Genomic DNA, 23,659 nt, shown 5'->3' on the forward strand with positions numbered 1-23,659 from the left:
CTACAAATAAAAAGAGCAACTCATGTAGAATTCAAACCTGTTAGTTGGGGGGTGTAATAATAACAGCAAAAACTAAAACTATTTTAAAAATAAATTCTAGTTCACTAAATTTAAAGGCCATTATAACAACCCCCGTTATTTTACAAATTTTTGTTTTACTTTTTCAGTATATATTATAGCTTAAAAACGTCAAATTTTGTTGAGCTTTACATCAGAACTACCTAGCGTGCTAGATTAAGTTGATCCAAAATGTTGCATAATTAAATGGCTGGTCCTTGGTTTTTTCTTACAGCTGCTTTTGTTATATATCTATCACAGCTGCTTGGGTTATATAACTATCACAGCTGCTTTTGTTATATACCTATCACAGCTGCTTGGGTTATATTCTATATCAAGTATGCAATGTGATGTATGTGTACATGTAATTTTGTATTAGGTCATACAAGTTGTATCTCTGTGTGACAAACAGCATATTTTTTAAAACATATTTTACAACCTGTAATCAACTCTTTTGTTTTTTGTAAGCAGCTACTGTAAACATGTTTTCTCTAATCCCTGATACTAACATTTTTTTCTTCAATCTTGTGAGCTGTGGTGACTTCAATCATTCCTAGGTGTAAATTGTCTTCAGCTAAGGACTCTAGCTTCAACAAGTGTGAATCCTATCTTTGGGTATTTTTGTGAATTTTACAAAAAAATTGAATGTACATGTCGTTCAAATCATTTTAACCTTAAAGTGGTTGGTTTATTTTTTTAATCAGTTTTTGGGTGCCGTAGAATTTCTTAGTGTCAATGTTTTTTTGTAACTTGACACATTTGTGTTCGTTAAGGTAAATTTTAAATTTAGATTCTTTTGTTTTCTATTAATTTTTTGTAGTCAGTAATATGTCAGTTTAGTTTTTCAATTTTTTGTATATTATGTCAGTTACATGAAAGTTTAGATTTTCTATTTTTTACAATGTACAATAGCCATGTGATAGCCATAAATAGATTTGTAGAGTTTGTGTCTAGGCCAGACTTGACCTCTGACATGTAAATAGTTTAGTTTGAGATGTTTATTTTTTCTGTTGCACTAACCAACAGCCATACAGTGAAAGTTGAGTAGCCTGTAGGTCCTATGATGAGTTGAGGTTTTCCTTGAGACACCAGTCAGTGACCCACATCACTGTTTGGGGTAGTGCTGGTCAACCCATCCAGCTCCTTGTACACCTGAGCTGCTAAATAGTTCTTTACATGAGCTTCTACTTACACCATACAAATAGACCTCTGGGGTAGGTAACTCTGCCATAGCTGGATCTAATTCTTTAAGTTACTTCCCTTTAAAATACTCAAGTGGGAATTTTTGCTGAGGTTGTCTTTCCTTATTTTGTTATAATTAGCAGTTTTACCATGTGATGCGTGAGTGTACGGGTTTTGTGTACAAATGGCGTACATTTTAATTCCTGAATCTGGTTTGTATACAAATTTAAAGCTGCATATAAATATATATACATATATATTTCATTTTGGTGTTTCAAAAATATTGCCTTATCTATATTTAAATATGATTGAATGTGTATTCCATCCAACATTGGTTGGCCTTTCATTTGTAGCTCAACATCTGTCACAGCCAGTGGCGTAGCGAGGTTGGGTGTCACCCGGTGCAGCACTTAATGGTGTCACTCCCTAGAGGTGTAGCGACAAACTTTGAATTTTTTATTTGCCCCGCATCCCCCCTCAAACTTTCGATATGCACCTCTTAAAAGACTATTTAACACTCGAATTAATCACTTAAGTGGAATTATCATTTTTCTCTATATATTTTGCAATTTTTTGCCTTGGTGTCACCCCCCTAAATGGTGTCACCCGGTGTGGTCCACATCCCCCGCCCCCCTCGCTACGCCTCTGGTCACATCTAACCATCCAACAACTGTCACAGCTAACCGCCCCATTCAACAACTGTCACAGCTAACCACCCCATCCAACAACTGTCACAGCTAACCACCCCATCCAACAACTGTCACAGCTAACCACCCCATCCAACAACTGTCACAGCTAACCACCCCATCCAACAACTGTCACAGCTAACCACCCCATCCAACAACTGTCACAGCTAACCGCCCCATCCAACAACCATCACAGCTAACCGCCCAATGCAACAACCATCACAGCTAACCACCCCGTCCAACAACTGTCACAGCTAACCGCCCCATCCAACAATTGTCACAGCTAACCGCCCCATCCAACAACTGTCACAGCTAACCGCCCCATCCAACAACTGTCACAGCTAACCGCCCCATCCAACAACTGTCACAGCTAACCGCCCCATCCAACAACTGTCACAGCTAACCGCCCCATCCAACAACTGTCACAGCTAACCGCCCCATGCAACAACCATCACAGCTAACCGCCCCATGTACTCACAGCTAACCGCCCCATCCAACAACCATCACAGCTAACCGCCCCATGCAACAACCATCACAGCTAACCGCCCCATCCAGCAACTGTCACAGCTAATATCATCATCCATCTGTCACAGCTAACCATCCAATCCAGTAACATTGCTGTATGTGTGTGACCTTGAACCATTTGACCTGTGACCTTCTGACATCTGACCTAGCAATAGTTAAGGTCACAGACTTGCTGTTCCTCATGTAATAAACCAGGTTGATCACATCTTTGTTTTGTTGTTATGTCAAAGTCAAGTACATGACTTAATTACATGACTTAATGGCAAACTGATCATACATTCAGTCAAATACATGACTTAATGGCAAACTGATCAAACATTCAGTCAAGTACATGACTTCAGTGGCAAACTGATCAAACATTCAGTCAAGTACATGACTTTAGTACATTCAGTCAAGTACATGACTTCAGTGGCAAACTGATCATACATTAAGTCAAGTACATGACTTAATTACATGACTTAATGGCAAACTGATCAAACATCCAGTCAATTACATGACTTCAGTGGCAAACTGATCAAACATTAAGTCAAGTACATGACTTAATGGCAAACTGATCAAACATTCAGTCAAGTACATGACTTAATGGCAAACTGATCAAACATTCAGTCAAGTACATGACTTAATGGCAAACTGATCATACATCCAGTCAAATACATGACAGCAACTGTAAGTACAGATTTCGACCAAAGAAGGTAGCCTATACTATAACAAAAGAAAACAATTAGTATAAGTTTCGAAACATTAACATTTTCAGGTATCTATAATGCAAGTAATTTATTTAAATGATTCATTTCATTAACAAGAAATTAATTGTCATTACCATTCAACAAATACATTTGGTTCTGTAAGTCGTTTGGTAGATTACACCACAGTGAACATAAGGTTTAAGGTTAGAGTAATACCTAGACCATCTCTGTTAAGATCTAGTTGGTGGTTTTTAAAAAAAATACATTTGACTATAATTACCTAATTAATAAAATAGGCAAATTTAAATTATTTAAAAAAAAAAACCCAAGTCAACAGTAAAGACAGACACACTACATACAATATCTACCAGTCTCTTCTATCCATTACGTGTTTGACATGGTTATAAAAAATAAGTTAACATGAATCATACATAGCTATTACTCTTATGATACCAAAGTTAGCTGCAGACGTCTTGAAATACTGCAGAAAAACTTTATTATGGGTGGTCCATAAATGATGTCCCACTCCTAGAGGGGGGGGGGTCGAACTTTTATGAGGAGGGGTAAGAAACCATTGCTTAATTTTTTTTTAAATTTAAAAAGGGAAACAGAATTTAACCAGGTATTTCAATTTTCAAAATACTGTTTATAATAAATCGATGAAAATCAATTTATCTAATACGGTTTCAGTTTGCTAAAATAAATTAGTGATTTTCGGTAAACATCATAGTTAGCTAACACCAGTTAACAATAACATCGGGTAGTAATAAATTATTAAGTTTCCCATGCAAAGGGAAAGAACCAAATTAATTTTCATAAAATTAGTGTAGCCTGGTTACATCCCCTTAAGCATGTAAAACAAAATTTAATAACGGCAGCTGAAGTTTGACTTTGCTTTAGGGAGAAGCCTGGCCTCTCTTTACATTGATGGGAGAAGGTAAAATTCGGCCAAATAGCTTGACGTCGTTTATGTACGATTCCTTGAAGTTATGAACCCACGACCCGAAAAATATATTTGAAAAACCATAATGGAAGATCATATAGGGGACATAAGTCCGTCATATTGAGACATCGTCGCAAACTGCTCCCACAATAAATATATTAAAAAAAAAAACAGCAATAATTTTAAAAACATACATTTTCATAATTAATAGCTTTTTTAATAATATAATTATAATGCTTTGGGATTGGTTGTTGTTTTTTTTTAAAGATTAATGCATGTGGAGACATAGTAAAAAGATCAACGGTCGACTCAGTTAAATCTACAATGGGTACTTATCCATGGCATTATACCTCTTCTTTCTGCAGTACAATCTTATCCCTAAAAGACATTGGTCTAAAATAGACACCTTTTAATTTTCTATCACTGGTCTTAAATTGACTAATGTTTTAATTTTCTTTTATTAATCTAAAAAAAAACAACATTTAAATTTTTCATTTTCTTTCATTGGTCTCAAATCAGAGGCGTAACGACCCTTCCTGGCGCCCGGGGACAAACTTTCAATTTGGCGCCCCCCTCGAGAGCAAATTTTCGATTTGCACCCACCCCCTTAAACTTTCGATTTGCACCCCCCCCCCTCCTCAAACTATTTATAATGCAAAAATGCAGCAAAAATGACATTTTAATTTGTTTTTACAACCCATTTTAGCGCCCCCTAAGGTACCCCCCTGCGCCCCCCCCCCCATCGCTACGCCTCTGTCTCAAATAGACATATTTTAATATATTTTCCGTTCGCGACACAAAGAAAAGCTTAACCTCGAGACCTAATGACGAGGCCATGGGTGTAGGCGTGCCATCAAGTTGTGTATAGAATAAACGGTCTTTCACATTCTTAATCGTCAAATACATCACATAAATATATCACATAAACCTGGGTTGAGATTTTGATTAGGGAGAGGTTTGTGATTGTGTGTAGCATAAAAGTTCAGATTTATGATTGTGTGTAGCATTAGAATTAAAGTTCGTTTTATTTAACATCGATACTAACAAGGTGATGATTGTATGGCTAGTTAAAAAGTACCGCAATATGCAAATACAGCTATAGGTAATACATTTTGTACAATAGACATCAATACTTAAAGAATGATAAAAAGAATGGGGTGATAATTGGTACATGACTTGTTTTGTTAAAAAACGTTAGGCACACAATTTGTTTTGTTGTTGTAGCTTGACCTACAAGTCAAGTTTGAAAAAAATCGGCTCGGTAGAAGTGGGTCAAATTTTGCTCGTACGATTCCACCCGTTGCGACTAATAGAAATAAAGTTTTAACCAAAGCTTGCAACAATATAGCATTGGCATAGTGTGGAGTAGCAATAAATACTGAGACTAGTTAACCAAAGTTAACATTGGGACTAGTTAACCAAAGTTAACATTGGGACTAGTTAACCAAAGTTAACATTGGGACTAGTTAACCAAAGTTAACATTGGGACTAGTTAACCAAAGTTAACATTGGGACTAGTTAACCAAAGTTAACAGTTGGGCTAGTTAACCAAAGTTAACATTGAGACTAGTTAACCAAAGTTAACATTGGGACTAGTTAACCAAAGTTAACATTGAGACTAGTTAACCAAAGTTAACATTGATCAAATAAAACAATGTACACCGTGATCTGAATGTCAGATTAATAAATTCATGCACTAAAATATGCATCACAACCAATAGAAAGTCAATATTACTGTAAACTCATCACATGAAAACAATATAAAACATAACGTTAGTCTATATGTCATATATCACATAGCAAATAGAATCACAATTCACTTAATGATCAGAAACATTAAACAGCGAATAGGCCTATATCAGTAACAATAGTAACATCACAAGGCGGGGTGCGTACGGCACCCGTGACACCCGACCTAGGGACGCCACTAAATAGAATCAAATAATTGGTGGAGCAAACATTCACTGGGTAGCCGTTGCTCTCCAAGATGACGAGGTTTAAATGCCAGCGTTCAAAATGTCATGATGTTCTAAATGTCATCTGGTCACTGACACTCCAATGTCATGTCGATGGTGTCCATGGATCATAAATGAAGCTGGACGCGGATCTGCATAAATTATTAAATAAATTATGTCAGTCTTCATCAAAATGAGCTACCCAAATGCTGTTAAATGGGGCATATTATATATATATATATATATATATATATATATATCAGCAAAATGATACATCTGTGGATTCAAGTTTATTCGGGCATGGCTTTAAACAAAGGCCGATTCTGCGGTCTTTGATCTCACAATGCTTCTTCAGATTTCGAACAAAAACCTAATTTTTTTGCTGCTTCAGATTTCGAACAAAAACCTAATTTATTTGCTGCTTCAGATTTCGAACAAAAACCTAATTTATTTGCTGCTTCAGATTTCGAACAAAAACCTAATTTATTTGCTGCTTCAGATTTCGAACAAAAACCTAATTTATTGGCTGCTTCAGATTTCGAACAAAAACCTAGTTTATTGGCTGCTTCAGATTTCGAACAAAAACCTAATTTATTTGCTGCTTCAGATTTCGAACAAAAACCTAATTTATTTGCTGCTTCAGATTTCGAACAAAAACCTAATTTATTTGCTGCTTCAGATTTCGAACAAAAACCTACTTTATTGGCTGCTTCAGATTTCGAACAAAAACCTAATTTATTTGCAGCTTCAGATTTCGAACAAAACCTAGTTTATTTTCTGCCTTAGATTTTGAACAAAAACCTAGTTTATTTGTTGCTTCAGACTTCGAACAAAGCCTAGTTTATTAACTGCTTCAGACTTCGAACAAAGCCTAGTTTATTAACTGCTTCAGACTTCGAACAAAAACCTAGTTTACTTGCTGCTTAGACTTCGAACAAAATATAGTTTAATGTTTCCCGTGTACTCACGTGACTTATGTACAGGACTGTGATGACGTAGAGGGGAAGGGTCAAGGCTAGCAGGATCCACTGGCTGTAGCGCAGAAAATCCTAAAACAGGAAGTAGAAAGGTCAATGATGGTCAATGTTAGGTCAATGAGATTCACATAAAACGACATTCCCCCAGAGGCGTAGCGACCCTTCCCGGCGCCCGGGGACAAACTTTTGATTTGCACCACCCCCTCTCAAACTTTCAATTTGTTTTTCCAACCCATTTTGGCGCCCCCCCCCCATTAGGTCGGCGCCCGGAAACATATGCCCCCCCCCCCTCGCTACGCCACTGCATTCCCCACACACTACGAGTTTTTACACTGTCAATATAATCAGACAGTGCACCACATACGACATACCCCACGAAGCACCTACAGAGTTTCTTCCAGGCATCTCTTCGGGGGGGCGAAGCCCCCCCGAAAATTTTTTACCGCCCCCCCGAACGAAATGAAATTTATATAATTTATATAGAAAATATATACTTTTAACAGTGTCCGCCCCCCCGAAGAAAGTTTACCGCCCCCCCCCCCGAAGATTTCAAGTGCCCCCCCCGGAGAAAAAAGTCTGGAAGAAACACTGAGCACCTACCATAACTTTATCCATATACAGGGCTATCTGCATGTAGGTCTGCACCGTTTGGCCGCTGATAAACCTCCAGAAGCAGAAGATGACCATGGTCGCCATGTTGTGGCTCAATTTGAACTGGAGAGCCTGCGCAACAATAACAAGATTTTCATTGGGTGTTTCACGTGAGGTGCTGGCAGGGATGTATTGGGGGCGTGGTTAAGGGTGTTATGTAAGGCGCCTTCCAGGATTTCGTGTGAGGTGTATTTAGGAATTTTGTGAGAGGTGTCTTTACAACACGGGTTTCCAAATTAGGAGGCCAGCCTTTCTGGGGAGGCGCGGGGTGGTAGTGGAGGCGCGAAAAGTTAAACAAATGTACAAAAAAAAAACACAGCAGATAGATCTATTACATGTATTACAGTTGTAAGCCGTACAATATTTGTTCTTTCTGGGTTTTCGTTATTGAGCGTGACTATTTTCCCCGACAATCGTGAAGACATCCGTGAACACAACTCAGCCCCCCACACCTCACCCCCCCCACCTCCACACACACCTCAGCCCCCCCCCCCCCCCACCACACACACACACACATCAGTCTTAACAACTCAATCACAACTCATTCACTGTCGCTAATGATTTCTTTTCCCGTTATTTTGTATTTGTATTAATTTTAATGACTGATATAAAAACCCATCGGAAATGAATTAGCTGGATTGGAAGTAGATCAAACTTGAGTTACAAGATTTCACGTCAAACCCACTCATAGACAATTTCAAGTAAGTAAAAGCTTGTATAGAACTAAAACAGTTGATGTCATTCTACATTGAACATTACATGTAATAGTTACTTCCCTTCTTGATATCTAAATAACAAAGGGGTATTAATTATTTCTAAACTTCTCAATGGTTTAAAACTACATAGAAATTTAAACATTTAAAAAATGAAAGAAAATTTATATTTAGTTATTATACAAAATTTACTATTTTAATTTCAGTTGTTACTTTTTTAGATCTTAAGTACCACAAATACTATTTGACTCTAGTTTAAAAAAAACTAAAACGACAAATAAGATAAAATACTTATTTTTATACAATATTGACGATTCGGTCATAGTACTGTTCCCCGACGTTTGATATCCTTATGTTATTATCCCAGTTTTGTTGTATATTGATTCATATTTTGTCATTGCTGAAATTGATTCAGTCTAGCATCAGATCCTATGTAAATTGTGGTTATTTGTTGTATTTAACCCCATATAATTGTTTCTCCTTTGGTTTTTTTTTTTTTGTAGGCTACATATCAAACTTAGCTCCATCGTATATTTGCCATTATGTAAATAATTAATACCTTATCACTTGTATGTAAATTTTGTTACAGTAAAATTCCTGATTGTGATTGCTTCTACAGACTAAGACATTCACAAACATGTTGTAATTTGTTTTATTGAAAAAAAAAGTATTTAAAAATATGTTTTTTAATTAATAACCAACAATAATACTTCACTATTTGCCATTTCTAATGTATTTGACATTGTGAAACGCATTTCTTTTCCTTGTTTGTAAATATTTAAACCATGTTGAAGTTAACATTTTAAAATGGAAAATAAAATTATTTAAAAAAAAATCTTTTGAATAATTTACCAGCAGTGCCATTTGGATGTAACTAAAAAAAACATTCCTTGATTTTAAATGATTCATGATATCCAAAGGACGAAACTATACAGATGTATAGCCAGGGGCGGAACTACAGTGCCGCCAGACCCCGCAATGCGGTGGGGCCCACGCCATTTAGGGGCCCTTAGCCGACCACAATATTTTTTTTTATTATTAACAAAATACTTATTATCTTGCATTTTTGACCTGATGGTTGTTTTGTAAAAAGATTCCTGTTGCCGCGGTTGGATTATCTTTCTTTTATAGACACCACCCACGCTCTTGTATATTCTTTTTCCCTTTGTTTTTAAAGCCGAGTCCTCTTTCTCCTACAATCAAACTTATCAAAGTTAAGCAAACGTTCAAACCACTTCCATGACATAACTCCCTTTTTTAAATAGTCAAATAGGGGTGCTCATAAGCTCCTTTTAATAGATTTGTTCAAAACAAAATAAAAAGCAATTACTTCTCTTAATTATTATTTTATAATAAATTACTTACTAAAGAATGACATTGTATATAAAGGAATGTATTTAAAATTAATAATATAAATACAAAAAAAAACATAAAATAAACATAACACGAGACACCATTACTTATACAAAGCTTTCATGTTTTATATTCTCTTGACCACCCAGATGTTATGAGGTCTTGTAGCCGAGATAAAAAGTAAAAAAAAAAAAATTCAAAATTAGCAAAAAAAAAAAAAAAACCAGACTTATGCACTTACTCATATGACATGATGTAATTTGTTTTAATTGAAAAAAAAATATTTATTTTTCAAAATCCTAACAGGCAAGCAATCAATGAGTATCCCATGTTCGTATTTTGTGTTTGTTGGCCCCCCTTCTATATATATATATATATATATATATATATATATATATATATATATATATATATATATATATATATATATATATATATATATATAAAGCAAAGTGGTCAAGTGCCCGATAGGGCACTTCCCGGCGCCGCAGGCGCGTCAAATTTGGCACGATGGTGCCTTCGGGCAATAGAACACGAAGGCCGGTGACGGTTGGCCGAAAAGTCTACGGAGAAGGGGTCAAAACTGACCTCGACTGACCGGCGCCTTATATGGGCTATATTACGAAAAAAAAATTCCTCCGACGACCCCCCTTGAAATTTTGTGAGGTGGTAGGAGAACACCTTGGGGTGTCACAAAAAACTCGCCATGTCCGGGAAAAATCGGGAAATGGGTCAAAACTGACCAGTCGTATTTCCCTATATAATCTTTGTATTTTATGGGAAAAACAGAGGGTCATTTCAAAACGGATTTTAGGGCACTTACCCTGTTTACATCTGGCTAATTTTTGACATGTTTATAGGTAAATGGCTTGACCGTAGGGCTGACCTGTCGGTCTTACTCAAAGCCCTCGACGAGGGCTAAAAAGTGACCGCGAGTGAAATTCTCTTTATATGAGCTCTATTACGAAAAAAAATTTCCTCCGACGACCCCCCTTGATATTTTGTGAGGTGGTAGGAGAACGCCTTGGGGTGTCACAAAAAACTCGCCATGTCCGGGAAAAATCGGGAAATGGGTCAAAACTGACCAGTCGTATTTCCCTATATAATCTTTGTATTTTATGGGGAAAACAGAGGGTCATTTCAAAACGGATTTTAAGGCACTTACCCTATTTACATCTGGCTAAGTTTTGGCATGCTTATAGGTAAATGGCTTGGCCGTAGGGCGGACCTGTCGGTTTGACTCAAAGCACTCGACGAGGGCTAAAAAGTGACCGCGAGTGAAATTCTCTTTATATGAGCTCTATTACGAAAAAAAATTTCCTCCGACGACCCCCCTTGAAATTTTGTGAGGTGGTAGGAGAACACCTTGGGGTGTCACAAAAAACTCGGCATATCTGGGAAAACTTCGTAAAGGGGTCAAAACTGACCAGTTGTATTTCCCTATATAATCTTTGTATTTTATGGGAAAAACAGAGGGTCATTTCAAAACGGATTTTAGGGCACTTACCCTCTTTACATCTGGCTAATTTTTGGCATGTTTATAGGAAAATGGCTTGACCGTAGGGCAGACCTGTCGGTCTCACTCAAAGCCCTCGACGAGGGCTAAAAAGTGACCGCGAGTGAAATTCTCTTTATATGAGCTCTATTACGAAAAAAAATTTCCTCCGACGACCCCCCTTGATATTTTGTGAGGTGGTAGGAGAACGCCTTAGGGTGTCACAAAAAACTCGGCATATCTGGGAAAACTTCGTAAAGGGGTCAAAACTGACCAGTTGTATTTCCCTATATAATCTTTGTATTTTATGGGAAAAACAGAGGGTCATTTCAACGCAGACTTTAGGGTACTAAAGCTCAGTATATCTGGCTAATTTTTTGCATGCTCCTAGGTCAATGGCTTGACCTTTAGGGAAAACTGTCGGTTACACTCAAAGCCCTCGAAGAGGGCTAAAAAGTGACCGCGAGTGAAATTCTCTTTATATGAGCTCTATTACGAAAAAAATTTTCCTCCGACGACCCCCCTTGATATTTTGTGAGGTGGTAGAAGAACACCTAGGAGTGTCACAAAAAACTCGGCATATCTGGGAAAACTTCGTAAAGCGGTCAAAACTGACCAGTTGTATTTCCCTATATAATCTTTGTATTTTATGGGAAAAACAGAGGGTCATTTCAACGCAGACTTTAGGGTACTTAAGCTCAGTATATCTGGCTAATTTTTTGCATGCTCCTAGGTCAATGGCTTGACCTTTAGGGAAAACTGTCGGTTACACTCAAAGCCCTCGACGAGGGCTAAAAAGTGACCGCGAGTGAAATTCTCTTTATATGAGCTCTATTACGAAAAAAAATTTCCTCCGACGACCCCCCTTGAAATTTTGTGAGGTGGTAGGAGAACACCTTGGGGTGTCACAAAAAACTCGGCATATCTGGGAAAACTTCGTAAAGGGGTCAAAACTGACCAGTTGTATTTCCCTATATAATCTTTGTATTTTATGGGAAAAACAGAGGGTCATTTCAACGCAGACTTTAGGGTACTTAAGCTCAGTATATCTGGCTAATTTTTTGCATGCTCCTAGGTCAATGGCTTGACCTTTAGGGAAAACTGTCGGTTACACTCAAAGCCCTCGACGAGGGCTAAAAAGTGACCGCGAGTGAAATTCTCTTTATATGAGCTCTATTACGAAAAAAAATTTCCTCCGACGACCCCCCTTGAAATTTTGTGAGGTGGTAGGAGAACACCTTGGGGTGTCACAAAAAACTCGGCATATCTGGGAAAACTTCGTAAAGGGGTCAAAACTGACCAGTTGTATTTCCCTATATAATCTTTGTATTTTATGGGAAAAACAGAGGGTCATTTCAAAACGGATTTTAGGGCACTTACCCTCTTTACATCTGGCTAATTTTTGGCATGTTTATAGGAAAATGGCTTGACCGTAGGGCAGACCTGTCGGTCTCACTCAAAGCCCTCGACGAGGGCTAAAAAGTGACCGCGAGTGAAATTCTCTTTATATGAGCTCTATTACGAAAAAAAATTTCCTCCGACGACCCCCCTTGATATTTTGTGAGGTGGTAGGAGAACGCCTTAGGGTGTCACAAAAAACTCGGCATATCTGGGAAAACTTCGTAAAGGGGTCAAAACTGACCAGTTGTATTTCCCTATATAATCTTTGTATTTTATGGGAAAAACAGAGGGTCATTTCAACGCAGACTTTAGGGTACTAAAGCTCAGTATATCTGGCTAATTTTTTGCATGCTCCTAGGTAAATGGCTTGACCTTTAGGGAAAACTGTCGGTTACACTCAAAGCCCTCGACGAGGGCTAAAAAGTGACCGCGAGTGAAATTCTCTTTATATGAGCTCTATTACGAAAAAAAATTTCCTCCGACGACCCCCCTTGATATTTTGTGAGGTGGTAGAAGAACACCTAGGGGTTTCATAAAAAACTCGGCAATTCTGGGAAAACTTCGTAAAGCGGTCAAAACTGACCAGTTGTATTTCCCTATATAATCTTTGTATTTTATGGGAAAAACAGAGGGTCATTTCAACGCAGACTTTAGGGTACTTAAGCTCAGTATATCTGGCTAATTTTTTGCATGTTCCTAGGACAATGGCTTGACCTTTAGGGAAAACTGTCGGTTACACTCAAAGCCCTCGACGAGGGCTAAAAAGTGACCGCGAGTGAAATTCTCTTTATATGAGCTCTATTACGAAAAAAAATTTCCTCCGACGACCCCCCTTGATATTTTGTGAGGTGGTAGAAGAACACCTAGGGGTGTCACAAAAAACTCGGCATATCTGGGAAAACTTCGTAAAGCGGTCAAAACTGACCAGTTGTATTTCCCTATATAATCTTTGTATTTTATGGGAAAAACAGAGGGTCATTTCAACGCAGACTTTAGGGTACTTAAGCTCAGTATATCTGGCTAATTTTTTGCATGCTCCTAGGTAAATGGCTTGACCTTTAGGGAAAACTGTCGGTTACACTCAAAGCCCTCGACGGGGGCTAAAAAGTGACCGCGAGTGCAATTCTCTTTATATGAGCTCTATTACGAAAAAAATTTTCCTCCGACGACCCCCATTGATATTTTGTGAGGTGGTAGAAGAACACCTAGGGGTTTCATAAAAAACTCGGCAATTCTGGGAAAACTTCGTAAAGCGGTCAAAACTGACCAGTTGTATTTCCCTATATAATCTTTGTATTTTATGGGAAAAACAGAGGGTCATTTCAACGCAGACTTTAGGGTACTTAAGCTCAGTATATCTGGCTAATTTTTTGCATGTTCCTAGGACAATGGCTTGACCTTTAGGGAAAACTGTCGGTTACACTCAAAGCCCTCGACGAGGGCTAAAAAGTGACCGCGAGTGAAATTCTCTTTATATGAGCTCTATTACGAAAAAAAATTTCCTCCGACGACCCCCCTTGATATTTTGTGAGGTGGTAGAAGAACACCTAGGGGTGTCACAAAAAACTCGGCATATCTGGGAAAACTTCGTAAAGCGGTCAAAACTGACCAGTTGTATTTCCCTATATAATCTTTGTATTTTATGGGAAAAACAGAGGGTCATTTCAACGCAGACTTTAGGGTACTTAAGCTCAGTATATCTGGCTAATTTTTTGCATGTTCCTAGGACAATGGCTTGACCTTTAGGGAAAACTGTCGGTTACACTCAAAGCCCTCGACGAGGGCTAAAAAGTGACCGCGAGTGAAATTCTCTTTATATGAGCTCTATTACGAAAAAAAATTTCCTCCGACGACCCCCATTGATATTTTGTGAGGTGGTAGAAGAACACCTAGGGGTGTCACAAAAAACTCGGCATATCTGGGAAAACTTCGTAAAGCGGTCAAAACTGACCAGTTGTATTTCCCTATATAATCTTTGTATTTTATGGGAAAAACAGAGGGTCATTTCAACGCAGACTTTAGGGTACTTAAGCTCAGTATATCTGGCTAATTTTTTGCATGCTCCTAGGTAAATGGCTTGACCTTTAGGGAAAACTGTCGGTTACACTCAAAGCCCTCGACGAGGGCTAAAAAGTGACCGCGAGTGAAATTCTCTTTATATGAGCTCTATTACGAAAAAAATTTTCCTCCGACGACCCCCATTGATATTTTGTGAGGTGGTAGAAGAACACCTAGGGGTTTCATAAAAAACTCGGCAATTCTGGGAAAACTTCGTAAAGCGGTCAAAACTGACCAGTTGTATTTCCCTATATAATCTTTGTATTTTATGGGAAAAACAGAGGGTCATTTCAACGCAGACTTTAGGGTACTTAAGCTCAGTATATCTGGCTAATTTTTTGCATGTTCCTAGGACAATGGCTTGACCTTTAGGGAAAACTGTCGGTTACACTCAAAGCCCTCGACGAGGGCTAAAAAGTGACCGCGAGTGAAATTCTCTTTATATGAGCTCTATTACGAAAAAAAATTTCCTCCGACGACCCCCCTTGATATTTTGTGAGGTGGTAGAAGAACACCTAGGGGTGTCACAAAAAACTCGGCATATCTGGGAAAACTTCGTAAAGCGGTCAAAACTGACCAGTTGTATTTCCCTATATAATCTTTGTATTTTATGGGAAAAACAGAGGGTCATTTCAACGCAGACTTTAGGGTACTTAAGCTCAGTATATCTGGCTAATTTTTTGCATGTTCCTAGGACAATGGCTTGACCTTTAGGGAAAACTGTCGGTTACACTCAAAGCCCTCGACGAGGGCTAAAAAGTGACCGCGAGTGAAATTCTCTTTATATGAGCTCTATTACGAAAAAAAATTTCCTCCGACGACCCCCCTTGATATTTTGTGAGGTGGTAGAAGAACACCTAGGGGTGTCACAAAAAACTCGGCATATCTGGGAAAACTTCGTAAAGCGGTCAAAACTGACCAGTTGTATTTCCCTATATAATCTTTGTATTTTATGGGAAAAACAGAGGGTCATTTCAACGCAGACTTTAGGGTACTTAAGCTCAGTATATCTGGCTAATTTTTTGCATGCTCCTAGGTCAATGGCTTGACCTTTAGGGAAAACTGTCGGTTACACTCAAAGCCCTCGAAGAGGGCTAAAAAGTGACCGCGAGTGAAATTCTCTTTATATGAGCTCTATTATGAAAAAAAATTTCCTCCGACGACCCCCCTTGATATTTTGTGAGGTGGTAGAAGAACACCTAGGGGTTTCATAAAAAACTCGGCAATTCTGGGAAAACTTCGTAAAGCGGTCAAAACTGACCAGTTGTATTTCCCTATATAATCTTTGTATTTTATGGGAAAAACAGGGAAATTTTAACACAATTTTTAGGTTACTTAATGTCTGTACATCATGCTAAGTTTTTGCATACACTACTATAGATGACTAGGCCGTATGGAAAAACTGTTGGTCAGACTCAAAGCCCTCGACGAGGGCTAAAAGATGATCTTGAGTGAAATTCTCCTTATATGAGATATAAATCTATATATATATAAATAAATTGACGAACTATCCCCTTAATATTATGTGACGTCGTAGACCGACCATGGAGGGTAACAAAAAAACTTTATTCCCGTCGGAAACAGCCATTATAGTCGTTAAATAAGTTCATATAACGTAATTTCTTATATAAGCAAACAATATAAGTAAACAATGACATACGTCATACGTTCAGTTTTCAAGGGAGGTAACGTTTTTAAAATTATTATTTTTCAAATAATTGTATACTATTTTAAACAGAAACAGAAAATGACGAAGTATAGCAATTGTTTTAGTACAAAATTAAGTTGTTAATTTAGTTAAGTATGCTAATTAAATTAATTAATTAATTTCAAAAGGCAATGTAATATAAACTATGAGATATACTGTTCATGAAACCTGTGTAGTTCTAATTCCATTTTAGTTATACATTGCGTACTTTCCAAAAATTCTCATCGAATGTGCATGTAAATGACTAACAAAAACATTTTTTCTAAAGTTAGCATTACTGTTTAAATTAAACTTATTAAAGCACTCCACACCCAATCCATCGCTAAATAATTAAGTATTCAAATTCTCAAATGCCTTTTAAAAACCTAAGCGAAGCTAGGCAGTATGCCTAGTATATATATATAGGAGGGCCTACAATTTTTTTTTGCGGGGTGGCCCTTTTTTTCTAGTTCCGCCACTGTGTATAGCATATATAGGGATCTATTGTCATGTGTGTAGGCCTACAAGTGAGGAATTTAGAAGCAGCTATTTTCAGGGATATAATAATACGAAATGAAAATATTTAGAAGGAAAAAAAAATAGAAGTAAATAAAGTTGTCAAATATTGATGTTCAAGTTGTGCTGGACAAGTATATATATATATATATATATATATATATATATATATATATATATATATATATATATATATATATATATATATTTATATATATATATTTTTTTAAATTTATTTATTTATATATATATATGTATATATATATATATATATATATATATATATATATATATATATATATATATATATATATATATATATATATATATATATATATTTATATATATATTTTTTTTTAAATTTATTTACTTATATATATATGTATATATATATATATATATATATATATATATATATATATATATATATATATATATATATATATATATATATATATGTGTGTGTGTGTGTGTGTAATGGGCACCAGCAGCAAGTGCACGTGGTGCAGATATTTAAAGCTGATTATCTGGTGTTAATTGACGGTTCGTGATACTTAGACTAACCCAGTGCCATTTGTTGTCATTAGTACTGATTACAACGGCAACCTAGTCAGTGTCATTAACACAGTGACGTCACTCTCGCGGTTCGTTGATTCCGGTGATTGTATCCCGACATAATTTATAAACATTGAGGTCAATGACCTTTTGTTTTATAGTAGGGTCATAGGTGGCAGGCAGGTTAGGTTGGATGTGTGTGTGGGGGGGGGGGGGTTAGTTTTTGTTTGTTTACATGTTGCCTGTCTGACACAAGCCTACAACTCTAAGAGGTGTTAACCCTTTCTTTACGAATGTTCAAGTAGACAAACGATGGTGTGGAGAAAGTAAAAAAAATCGGCCCAAAATCTGGACGACAATTATGGACGACACTTTAATTCAAATATTTAAACGAAAAAAAAACTACCGGTTGCCTCAGTATTTTCCTTTATGACTATCAAAAACGTGAATATATAATATTCCTAAATGCGATGTACGCACATGCCCAATAAAAGGGAGATAATGTTATCGTCGGAAATGCGCGTCGTTTGACAAAGGTTATCCGTCTACTTACCGAGAGTGAAGGATCCGTTAATTCCGTCTGGAAAACTTCCGTGAACTCTTTGACCGTCCGGTCCCAGCAGACGCCTGCCACTGCCAGACACACGCCGTAGCTCAGCACCTTACAAAACAAAACTCTACAGCTGTACACGGCTGTCGGCTGTCCGCCAATCGGCTGCAGCTCTTCAGTACAGCTCTCCGGGTCTTTAGTCCAGGTGGGCATCATGGCTGAGGAAGACCGAGGTCCGTAACGTTTTAGAAGGTAGAAGAAGACGCCGAAGGAGAGGAAGAACCCACCGAGGGTGTCGAAGAATCCGTCGATGAAGTACCCGGATGATGAGTACACGGAGTTGTATTGTAGGTGGACGCCGGATTGAGCGCGGAACACGGTGCCGTCAAAGGAGTCTAGCCAGGTGCGGAAGAAGAAGATGAGTACACCGATCTGGCGGTCTTGGAGATGCTCGGAGGAAATGAACTTGCCGGCGATGAACGCGCAGAGGAGGTGAGTGACGGAGAGGAGGTTGGGGGTGATGAAAGGGAAGAGGGAGGAGAAGCCGGTGAGCACGTTGAGGTACTCAGCTACAGGCGTCATGAAGTAGTGCCGGACGTGGTCGCTGAGCACGGCCTTGACCGACAGGTGAGTAAACGGGCTGTAGATTTCCCCAGGCGCCCCCGGTCTTGAGTCGAGAACGAGGCTGGTGAACCGGAAGCGGGCAAACAGGAAGACGTCCATGACGAGGAAGTAGGTCAGGAAGATGGCGGAGATGAGTACCCAGCATCCTCGGGTCAGGCTGAAGGCGACGTGCTTGTTCTCACACAGGACTCGTCTAGGCCAGGTGGGAGGGGGGGTCCAGTAGGCGGTCAGCGGGGAGCATGGACACGTGACCAGCGCCCGGCCCTCTGATCTGTGGAGGTCAGCACAGCGTTAAGATTTGCAATGAACTTATATATATATATATATATATATATATATATATATATATATATATATATATATATATATATATATATATATATATATATATATACACGAGAAAAATGGCCCGTTGAGGAAGGATACAACGGACGCTAGGCTGATAGTGCTGTCTCTTTTCTCTAAACTAAAACCACCCCACCCCCCCACACACACCACCCCCCCCCCCCCACCACCACCCCCCAGTAGGCGGTCAGCGTGGAGCACGGACACGTGACCAGCGCCCGACTCTCTGATCTGTGGAGGTCAGCACAGCGTTAAGATTGACAATGAACTTATATATATATATATATATATATATATATATATATATATATATATATATATATATATATATTCCATAAATTATTAAACATTATATACACTATATCTATCTGTATATATCTATGTATATGCTTATATATACCATAGTATAAAAACATAATCATACAGTTACATTTCGCGAATAGTATAATACTTAATTAATAATTAAATATAAAAATATTTTATTTAAGGTTTACAATTGCATATTTTGGTTTAATTAACACAGCTGTCATTGTGTCAATTATTGCGTTCATCAATCTTAATTTTATATTTATTTTATTTTAGTTGTAAAATTGTTTATTATCCAGAAACTTTAATTAAGATACATGATTTCCACATTTGAGTCCAGATATGAACTATATAAGAAATAAATTGCTTTATGAGGCTACAGCAATCTATAAATAGCCCCGTCGTGTGCTGTCCTCTGTCAACACTGCGTCACAACACTACGTCACAACAGACACAATCAATCAATCAATCGATCGATACGCTGGCTAATCAATACGGTGATCACTGACCGGAACAGGGCCGCTCGCCTTATGATGAGCAGCACGTTCATTCAACACTCACGATCAAATTAGCTCACGCTAAGGGGAAAAAAAAATCTCTGAAAAGTTAACTCCCTTTCATCTCCACAACAAGTTATCTCCCATCGAACTTGGCGAAATGAACTCCCGTGTAGAAGACTGTTTAGAGTTATCTCCCCAACAAACTATGGTGTTTGTGGTTCTCCTACCACGACTAATATGCGTGAAGGTTTCACTATTGTCATCGTATTAGTCACCCCCCCCCACCCCAGCACATAGAGCTACAATCTGTGCACATCACAAGATATGACTTATTGCTTTTTATACAACAATAAAAGATAAATGGCATTCATTAAGTCCAAGTAATTAGTCGCTTTTTGTCATTGGAGATTTTTCAAGTGCGGAGACATGGGCGTGTCAACATAACTGAGAGGGTGGGGGAAAATAAGGGGTCAACCACCTTTTATATTTTGTCTGAGATATTTTATCCTGAGATATTTTTCATGAGATATGTTGTCTGAAATAATTTGTCTGGGATATTTTGTCTGAAATAATTTGTCTGAAATATTTTGTCTCAGATATTTTGTCTGGGATATTTTTCATGAGATATTTTGTCTGAGATATTTTGTCTGAGATATTTTATCCTGGGATATTTTTTCCTGAGATATTTTGTTTAGATTTTTGTCTGAGATATTTTGTCTGAGATATTTCGTGAACCCATTTATTCAGGTTCTATGATCGGAATTCTTGTACAAGGGAAGCATGTAAGAAAAGTTGACTTTGTTTATTCAATAATAAAAAGTGGAAAAGATGGAATGACCTACTGAAAGATGACCTACTTATGTGATGACACATTTAGAGGTGACCTACTTATGGTATGGCCTACTTAGGGTATGGCCAACTTAGGGATGACCTACTGATGGTATGACCTATTGATGAAATTACCTACTTAATGTAAGACCTTCTTAGGTCAAATGGGTGTCCACCAAACATCTAGTTTAATATACTGTTTACACACATATTTTTACAACGATTAAAAAAATATTACTTATGGAGAGTAGAGGGTTAACAGGTCATGATTTTAGGGACGGGAGAGGGTTAACAGCTGAGGATTTAGACCGTCTCTCACCAAAGTGTCTCAGGGATGTGCACGAGCTCAAAATAAAATGGCGGAACACCATATATGGGCATATGGCTATCTAAATAAAGGAGGCAGCGTAGTCGGATAGTCGAGCTCACGACTACTAACCAGAATAGCCCGAGTTTGGATCCTAGGCTCGAGTCTGTAGACCGTGCCTGAGTCCACGTTAGAGAAACAAAGGCTGCTGGGTATAGGGCTGGTAAGTAGGTCACCAACCAGTTCTACGGCTCAATAAAACCTGCATGAACCATATAACTGGTTGGTGACCTACTTACCAGCCCTATAGTGTTGGCCACGCTTTACGCTAAGGTCATTGAAACAGATGAACTCTACTTGATCTGCCCCAAATGTCTTGGACAGGTACGGGGAAAAATGATAAGAAGATGATCTAAATGACTAACAAAGAAACAAAACGCCACAAATCTCCCCCCCCCCCCAACCCTCCACATCACGTGGTACAATTAAAAACGACAACCCTAACGCGAGTCAAATTTTTTTTTCGCTTGATTGCCCATCTTCGACTTGTTATTAGCAGGAAATAATTAATTAAGTCTCCGGGCGATTAATTAACGACGGTTAATCAAAGAGTTCCAGGAGGAGATAAGTCAATCAACAAACTATTTTAATTGGCGCGAATGTGGGGTAGAAGTGGAGCGGGGGGGGGGGGGGGGAGTCAGCTACATCAGGAAAACAGGAAGTGAAGCCGTGAGGTTTTGACTGGCTGGTTACATTCCCCGTCTGTAACTACATACTAGTTACATCACAATAACACACCATGTATATATATATATATATATATATATATATATATATATATATATATATATATATATATATATATATATATAAAACTTAATAAATATTGGGTAACCTTAATTTTCTTTTCAAAACGTCTCATCCTTAAATTTAATTTAATAGCATGCGTTACATTTTCTTTAGACACATCGAGATTGTCCTATATGTGAGATTGTTTTTTTTTTCGCTTTTCGTTAGACATCGAATTCGTTTAGAATAATTTTTTGGTAGGAATAATATTTTGGTAGGAATAATATTTTGGTTGGAATAATATTTTTAAAAGCAACTGTTTTTGGTGTGTTTATCTTGCAGAAGTGCATCCTGTTTTTTGATTGGTTCTAAATGTCACGTGCCCTACTTGCGAGTCAACATCACGTGATCTGTTTACTGCCAGACGTAAAGGCGAGTACCCGGCGGCATCTTTGATTAGATCGATATCGATCTCAGACGATCTTCATCTGAATCGATCGATTTTCCCAGCAGCCCAAACTAAACACTGCGTCACATTTTTTTAATCAGCTGATTGTTTATGTCGTCATTCCCCCCCCCCCCCCCCCCCGCTCCCCCACCGCCCACACCATCAGATTCAAAACAAAAACATCCTGAAACTGTCCGTGTTATTCTACACACAGTTGGTTTTGTCTAGAGCAGGGGTTCCCCATCTAAGGGATCGCAACCCCCAGTAGACGACCCCCCCCCCAATCTTTCATTAGGCGACTACAGAAGGCACTTGTTACTTGAGTTTGTTTATTTCGACATACTTTCAACCCCCCTCCCCTCTCCCCCCCCCCCCCCCCCTCTATAGCCAGCGGCTGAAACTGAAATGTTGACAGAAAGTAGAAAAAAACTGGTAAAACTTTCCCTGACGTTTCAAACGATCGTTGTCATGGCAACAACAAAAAAAAATTCAAACCTGATCAAAGTTTTCTCCTTCACCTCAACCAAGCTCGCCATCTTGAATCAGCTGCTGGCCACAGCTTCCATCTGGTCTACGGCTCTGGGAGCTGGGGTGTCCGGCTCTGGGAGCTGGGGTGTCCGGCTCTAGGGAGCGGGGGTGTCCGGCTCTGGGAGATAGGGTGTCCGGCTCTGGGAGCTGTGGTGTCCGGCTCTAGGAGCTGGGGTGTCCGGCTATCAGATGTGGTGTCCGGCTCTGGGAGCTGGGTTGTCCGGCTCTAGGGAGCGGGGGTGTCCGACTCTGGGAGCTGGGGTGTCCGGCTCTGGGAGCTGTGGTGTCCGGCTCTCAGATGGGGTGTCCGGCTCTGTAGAGCTGTGGTGTCCGGCTCTAGGGAGCTGGGGTGTCAGGCTCTGGGAGCTGTGGTGTCCGGCTCTCAGACACACAGCTGTGTACAGCTCGTGATTCTGTCAATGTATCTAGGTCAAGTCAGCCTGTCAACAACACATGACAAGACATAATTAATTAATACATAATTAATTAATACATAATTAATTAATACATAATTAATTAATACATAATTAATTAATACATAATTAATTAAGTCTTGTACTAGTGGACACCATAAACAGTGTGACGTCTTCAACATAGGTCTTCATCAGAGAATTATCCGCGGACAAAGTCACGTGATAATCAAAAGAACAACAACAGTAAATACGAAAACCAAATTATAAATCATTCACGGATGAAGTTCCAAGGTCGAAACAACTATTTGAAAAATACATAATTATGAGGCTTATATATTTTAAATTTGAAAATAATTCTCTATAACTTCAGTGGATGTTTTTGAAATATTGGCTCTTTATCTCAGGGGCGTAGCGAGGGGGGGGGGCGGGGGGTGCGGACCGCACCGGGTGACACCATTTAGGGGGGTGACACCAAGGCAAAAAATAGCAAAATATATAGAGAAAAACTCGAGGGGGGGTGCAAATCGAAAGTTTGAGGGGGGGGGGGGGTGCAAATCGAAAACTCGAGGGGGGGGGGTGCA

General features: G+C 38.5%; 1 protein-coding gene across 1 annotated transcript; it reads right to left on the reverse strand.

Moving 5' to 3' along the window:
• Window positions 1-4,822: 4,822 nt before the first annotated feature.
• Window positions 4,823-22,737, reverse strand: LOC131935056 (ceramide phosphoethanolamine synthase-like). The gene is made up of 5 exons (XM_059291341.1): window positions 22,633-22,737; window positions 17,994-18,885; window positions 7,612-7,734; window positions 7,003-7,083; window positions 4,823-6,186 (listed from the first exon to the last, which is right to left on the reverse strand). Exons 1-5 carry the CDS (start codon window positions 22,671-22,673, stop codon window positions 6,163-6,165), a joined length of 1,161 nt encoding a protein of 386 aa, XP_059147324.1. The 5' UTR covers window positions 22,674-22,737; the 3' UTR covers window positions 4,823-6,162.
• Window positions 22,738-23,659: the final 922 nt, after the last annotated feature.

Source organism: Physella acuta, unplaced genomic scaffold (assembly GCF_028476545.2).
Source record: "Physella acuta isolate Inbredline_101_S28 unplaced genomic scaffold, ASM2847654v3 ptg000131l, whole genome shotgun sequence".
In the NCBI taxonomy this organism is placed as follows: domain Eukaryota; kingdom Metazoa; phylum Mollusca; class Gastropoda; family Physidae; genus Physella; species Physella acuta.